The sequence below is a fragment of the Buteo buteo genome, chromosome 30, assembly GCF_964188355.1.
Source record: "Buteo buteo chromosome 30, bButBut1.hap1.1, whole genome shotgun sequence".
Lineage (NCBI taxonomy): Eukaryota > Metazoa > Chordata > Aves > Accipitriformes > Accipitridae > Buteo > Buteo buteo.
Window position 1 is genome coordinate 1,361,656 of NC_134200.1, and position 7,102 is coordinate 1,368,757.

A 7,102-nucleotide genomic window follows, 5' to 3' on the forward strand; every position below is an offset into this window, starting at 1 on the left:
CATCGTCTTTTGCATTGCGGTCCGCGAGGCTTGGTGACTCTAACGGGGATCTCTTGTGCTGAAGCCAAAGAAATTGTCGCAGCCTGCCCTCATTGTGCCAAAGGACCCCTTTGGGAAGAAGGGGTCAACCCTCATAGTTTGCGACCAAATCAGATCTGGCAAACGGACATTACAGAATATGCTCCTTTTAGGCCTTTGCAGTATTTACATGTTACGGTAGACACTTATAGTAGTTATATTCTTGCTACAGCGCGTAGTAAACAGACTAGCTTGGCAGTTATACAGCATTGGCGTGCTTGCATAGCTCAATTAGGTATTCCGCAACAGATTAAGACAGACAATGGTGCAGCTTATACTGGGGAAAAGGTGAAATGGTTTTGTATGATCTGGGGTATTGACCTTAAACATGGCATCCCTCATAATAGCACTGGCCAGGCCATTGTAGAACGAGCACATCGAACTTTAAAGACCTTGCTCGATCGGCTTAGGGAGAGGGAGCAGGAGGAGCCCTCCTGGCTACAGGAAAACATGCCTGCTCTCCGTACACAGCATCTTCTGTTAACTGCATTAACTTCATTAAATCAGACAGTTCGAGGGAACCTGGAACAGACGGCGGCGCAACGACATTTTATGAACATGGAAGAGAAAGGTCCTTACCCGTTGGTCCGTGTGCGTGACCTTCAGACACGCCAATGGGACGGGCCGTTTGAGTTGCGTTGTCTCAGGCGAGGGTATGCCTGTGTACAGACACCTGAAGGGCTACTGAAATGGGTTCCTAGTCGTATGATTCGTCCCGCCTTAACCTCGTAGTGTTTGAGTTTTCTTACAGATTTCTGTCATCCTGTCCTGGCTTGTGACACCTTGGGTATCCAGATGACATCCCCCTCAGAGTCCATCAATACATGCCTTTATGGGGTCTGACTGTTGGAACTCGCGGTCAGGAATCTAGGTGCCTCAGACATTATGCCTTAACATCAGCGCACCAACGATAAGCCTTATAGAGTAATAGAAGTAACTCTTTTCCAGTCTAAACTTTCAATCTACCTCTTGTGTGAATTTCTATAAAGGAGCTCTTTGCTCTGCAGGGTAAATGGGACATTTACGGGTGTTTAAGATAGAGTGTTTTAAAGTAGTTGTAGAGATATGTTTCTACTCATGGCACTTTATATAGTTATTTCTTTGTGTGGAATTGCTCGTAACAATAGAAGCCAACTCGTCACGGGGAGGGGAGACATGTAGGGTTCGGCGTTCGGAAGATCTCGCGATGTCACGGAAAGTTAGAGGGTTAGTTGCAGCCTTGTGATGTACCTGTGATCCCGCCTCCCCTTGTTAGTAGAAAAGCAATTGACTGCGCAATAAAAGGCGGAAGTTGGCGCTCACACTGTGTGTGTTATCTGTCTCTTTCCCTGGTCCGGGCCGACGAGTGATCTAAGCGTGGCACCTTGATATGTAGCAAACGCTACATTCAGCCATCTCCAGGAAAGCAGGGCTCCATCAAGTGTAACATTTACTTGGGAAGACAAACATCATCACTCTGAACCCTCCCCTTTTCCTCCTTCTTCCCCTAGTTTTTATGGCTGAGCATGACATCCTACAGTATAGAAGATCCCTTTGGTCAGTTGGGGTCAGCTGTCCCAGCTGTGTCCCCTCCCCACATCTTCTGCACACCAAATGTCCTTGGTGCTGTGCAAGCACTGCTCAGCAATGACTAAAACATTGGTGTGTTAGCAACACTGTTTCCATCACAAATCTCAAACATAGCCCGATACAAGTTATTAGGAAGTTAGTTAATTAACTCTACCCCAACTGAAACCAGTATATAGAGAAATATACAGGCACCCACAGGTACCTGGCCCCTTGCAGCCCTCTCTTTCCCAAACGTCCACAGGCTGCTGTTGAGGATTTCTTGGCTGGGCAAAGGCATGTGAGCAATCCAGCCATTATGTGGGAACGAAGCATAAGTTTACAAAATACTGGAGCAGACAAGGACGCTGTCTCCTTGTACGCTGGGAAAAAGGAAGATGAGAAGAGCCTGACAAACAACACCTGGATGCTGAAGAATGAGACAAGTAACTGCTGGACGCCTCGTGAAGAAGCTTGCACAGCCAATAGAGAGTAAGATAGTGTCGTGTGAAACGGGGTATTGTACCAATTAGAGTATTGTATAAGGCGCGTGGACAAGTCAGTCTTGTATAAATGTCAAGACGTCTGAACAGTAAAGGAGCAAGATGTTAACTCATACTGAGTGTGATTCTTGACTAGGGCCGTTCTTCCCGACAGGTTGCTTCTTCCATGATATGCCATGACCCTTCCCTTTCTCTGCCCCAGTCTCCTCCCCAGTTCATAACCCTCAGCAATTACTTTTCCCCCAATGGTCTCAGGTCTTCTCCATTTGTACCCAAATTTGATAGTTTGGACACCATTGCCTATGCCAGTTACCAAAATCCGGAGTAAAACTCCTCAACACTGATGTGATGTTAAGAAGCAGGCACATTGTTTATTGCGGCGCTGGGGACATGGGGGATCGCTCCTCCAAAGGCATGGCCAGCTTAACATTAAATTCATCAGTTTTTATAAACTTTTTTCTGTCAAGTCATTGTTACATAAGCTCTTTACATAAAAATGCATACTATGGTCGCTCTTACATTTGACCTTTATACTGATTGGTCTTTTCATTATATCACCTTATCAATATTCTTATTTAAAAACAATCATTGGACAATTTTACTTAGTTCTACTGATTGGAATCCTCGATACTGAAACCGAGATGGGAAGGGTAAGGCAGTTTCCAAGCAGCAAACTGGTGCCCATGACAGTTTCCTTAGTTTCTTGAAACAAAACATAAGAAAAGCAGGAAGTTCCTGGTGAAGTTTCTGTGGTTAGCTTATTTCAAACTTAACAATACTAAGGTTCCTCTGGTTACACATAACACAGTGCCTAAAGTTTCCATGACTAAATTTCAAACTTAACACTCTTATGCATTATGCTTCACAATTTTCTACTTCTTAATCAAACCTAACTCTTATAGATAATCAAATTGTAATTTCTTGATCAGAGTATTTGCAGCATGCCCTCTGGGACTTCAAGGGCATCCCTGATGGCATCCCCAGGCACTGATGGCCTTGCAAGAGTTGACTGCCCAGGAAGTCCCCGGTGCTCCTCTCTGTGCAGTTTGGCCACTTCTCACATCTGCAGCCACCTGTGAGACCCAGCCGGGACACACGGCGCTTTCTATACTGCTGGTCCCTTCTCACACTCTTCTCTGTCACACCCCGCAATTTCTCCTGCCACATCCCATAGGTTCCCATGTCATGTATAGGCGGCTTCACCGCAGGGCAAGGCCTCACCAGGGGCCCAGTCATCTCTCTGCTGCCTTCTCATCTGGTGTCATTGATGACCTCATGATGCCTGCCTGCTCCTGGACAATCACACTGCTGTCATGAGGTGACCTCACATGCAACAGCCCAACCATGTTGGCTCTGCCTACCTCTACCCCTCTCCACTGGATGAGCTGCCACATGTGCCACATCGGGGTTTGTGATGCAATAAGACAAGTAGCAAGACAAATGGCCTCACTCCACCTCCCAGCCCTGCCATCTTCACCTTCCTCTGCATCTCCCCTCTCCCAAGATCTCAGCACTGCTGGCTGGGTTTTCCGACACTCCAGGTGACATCACTGCACCTGCCTCAGTACCTGGCCAATTTGGTTCTTTCCAAAGAAGTGACTTCAAAATCCACCTGCCACCTACCATGCCTCTCCTTGCATCATCCTCTTCTGGCAACAGGAGTCACCTCCCACCCAGCCTCCCACAGCCCTTCCCCTTTACCTGCCTCTCCTCTCCCCTCCCCAGCACTGTCCTTTCTGCTGGGCAGGCAGCAACGTGCTCCCCCACCCCAAAATAACTGCAGAGCCCTGGTGGGACAGCTGGAGTGGTGTCAAGGGCTCCTCAGGAAGGCAGGTGGAGGGTGAGGAGGTGGAGGGGAGCTCTGTGCAAAGGGGAGGCTGGCGTGCACAGAGCCTTGCCTTGGAGGAAGCCTCACGGTCACAGGACCTCGATGACATGGAGAGTTGAAGCACCCCACAGTCTGCTGGGAGGGCAGCAGGGCTGGGCACAAGCAAGCCAGGAGATTCCTGCAGGGTCTGGAAGACAGCGTTTTGACAGAGACACTCATTGAGCTGTCTAGGGCTGGTCTATTCCTGACTAGAGTGGATGTGGCTGGGGATGGGAAAGAGGAGGGCAGCCATGGCTGCAACCACCATGAGATGGTGGAGAAGTACGACAACTGGCAGAATGGCAGTGCAGGATGGCAGGAGAGCTGATTTCCATTAGCTGAGGCTCAGCTTGGACTGCCCTGGAGGACAAAGGGGCTGTGAGTTCCTCCTGGATCTTGAGAGACAACATCCTCAAAGCCCAGGAAGAAGCCAGCCTGCTGCACAGGGAGTCGAGCAGGGCCTGGCAAGAGGTCAGCGTGGATGAAGAGGGACCCCCCTGACTTAGGAGGTCCAACACCAGAAGGAAGTGCAGGGAGGCTGGAGGGGGAACAGCCTGCCCAGGAGCAGACAGACACCTGGCCTGTGGGTGCAGGGATGGAGCCAGCAAAGCCAGAGCTCAGTGGTTGATGGAAATGGCCATTCACAGGGAGGGCACCCAGAAGGGTTTCTCTAAATGTGTTGTCAGCACAAGGAAGGCAGCTGAGGCAACCCTGGTCTCAGTGGCCAGTGGGGCAGTGGACAGAGTGACAAAACGAGTATAAATACAGCAATTCCTCAGAACCAAGATTCTCACTTAGGATTCCTGCCTCAGAGCAGGACTATGACCGAGCTGACAGAGCACTCAGGCCTTACATGAAGCCAGGGGCTCAGAAGGAGAGTGTGGAAGTGGAAAGAGAGCAGCTCTGGTGCTCCCTTGCAGTGCTGCTGTGCTGAGAACCTTTTCCCCTTCCCCTCTTGTCCTGGTTTCAGCTGGGATGGAGTTAATTGTCTTCCTATTGGCTGGTATAGTGCTATGTTTTTTGAGTTAGGTATGAGAAGAATGTTGGTAACAGTGATGTTTTCAGTTGTTGCTAAGTAATGTTTAGTCTAAAGTCAAGGATTTTTCAGCTTCTGATGCCCAGCCAGTGAGAAAGCTGGAGGGGCACAAGAAGTTGGCACAGGACACAGCCAGGGCAGCTGACCCAAACTGGCAAATGGGGTATTCCATACCATGGGACGTCCCATCTAGTGTACAAAATGGGGGGAGTGGGGGCGGGGGATTGCTGCTCGGGCACGGACTGGGCGTCGATAAGCAGGTGGTGATCAAGTGCACTGTGCATCATTTGTATATTCCAATCCTTTTATTATTACTGTTGCCATTCTATTAGTGTTATCATTAACATTATTAGCTTCTTCTTTTCTGTTCAATTAAACCATTCTTATCTCAACCCACGAGTTTTACTTCTATTCCCAGTTCTCTCCCCCATCCCACTGGGTGTTGGGGGACTGAGTAGAGCGGCTGCATGGTGCTTAGTTGCTGGCTGGGGTTAAACCACTACAGCCTGTAATGAGTTACATTATGAATGCTCTGCAAAAGAAAACAATCAGTTAATTGCTTCTGAAAAGCACCCGCTCATCATTTTCCTCAGGGCATCCTTGAGCTCCTGGTTCCTCATGCTGTAGAGGAGGGGGTTCACTGCTGGAGGCACCACCGAGTACACAACTGCCACCACCAGATTGAGGGATGGGGAAGAGATGGAGGGGGGCTTCAGGTAGGCAAACACTGCAGTGCTGATAAACAGGGAGACCACGGCCAGGTGAGGGAGGCACGTGGAAAAGGCTTTGTGGCGTCCCTGCTCAGAGGGGATCCTCAGCACGGCCCTGAAGATCTGCACATAGGAGAAAAGAATGAAAACAAAACAACCAAATGCTAAACAGGCACTAAGCACAAGAAGCCCAACTTCCCTGAGGTAGGAGCGTGAGCAGGAGAGCTTGAGGATGTGGGGGATTTCACAGAAGAACTGGCCCACAGCATTGCCCTGACAGAGTGGTAGTGAAAATGTATTGGCCGTGTGCAGGACAGCATTGAGAAACCCACTGCCCCAGGCAGCTGCTGCCATGTGGACACAAGCTCTGCTGCCCAGGAGGGTCCCGTAGTGCAGGGGTTGGCAGATGGCAACGTAGCGGTCGTAGGCCATGATGGTGAGGAGAGAATATTCCGCTGTGATGAAGAAGAGAAAGAAAAAGACCTGTGCAGCACATCCCCAGTAGGAGATGGCCCTGCTGTCGCACAGGGAATTGGCCATGGATTTGGGGACAGTGGTGGAGATGGAGCCCAGGTCAAGGAGGGAGAGGTTGAGGAGGAAGAAGTACATGGGGGTGTGGAGGCGGTGGTCACAGGCTACAGTGGTGATGATGAGGCCGTTGCCCAGGAGGGCAGCCAGGTAGATGCCCAGGAAGAGCCAGAAGTGCAAGAGCTGCAGCTGCCGCGTGTCTGCAAATGCCAGGAGGAGGAACTCGGTGATGGAGCTGCTGTTGGACATTAGCTTCTTCCTGACATGGGGCACTGTCCAAGAGGGTAAAGACAGTGACAAGTTAGATGAACATTCTTTGACCTAAACGTAATGCATTTCTCTTAGAAACCCCACTGATGCTGCCTCTCCTATTTCAGAAAGACCTTTGGCAGCTCCCTTTCTTGAGACATATGGTTGGTGCTGGCTGAGGGTGCCACTGGGAGCAGCGGGCTCTGCTGTGGGCTACAGAGGAGTCAGTCCTGACCTACAGCAAGAGGTAAATAGGAACATGGGGTCATCTTAGATTAAATCCATTTGTCATATCAAAGAGCTTTTCAGCATTGTCACTCCCACTTCAACCCAAACTGGGGATTTTGTTTTGAGTATTTTTTCTGGTTTCCACATGTCACTTCAGGAGTGCTTTTGGCAGGGAAAGAAGCAAGTGTCCTAAAGATGGCATGGAAATCACAGGTCCCACACGAAAAGCAATTCTCCTTCAGGGAGGGTGTGCGACAGACACCCCAGATGGCATCTCAGAAGTTATGATTTGGTGCATTTGTGCCATTGACAGTTGCCATCAGTCAGAGGCACCAGTCATCAGGTGCCATCAGAGAGG

The 7,102-nt window shown here is 49.6% G+C and overlaps 1 protein-coding gene across 1 annotated transcript; it reads right to left on the reverse strand.

The window, feature by feature from the left end:
• Window positions 1-5,577: 5,577 nt before the first annotated feature.
• Window positions 5,578-6,606, reverse strand: LOC142025937 (olfactory receptor 14J1-like). Its single transcript, XM_075018682.1, has one exon. It carries the CDS (start codon window positions 6,514-6,516, stop codon window positions 5,578-5,580), a length of 939 nt encoding a protein of 312 aa, XP_074874783.1. The 5' UTR covers window positions 6,517-6,606.
• Between the last annotated feature and the right edge of the window lie 496 nt (window positions 6,607-7,102).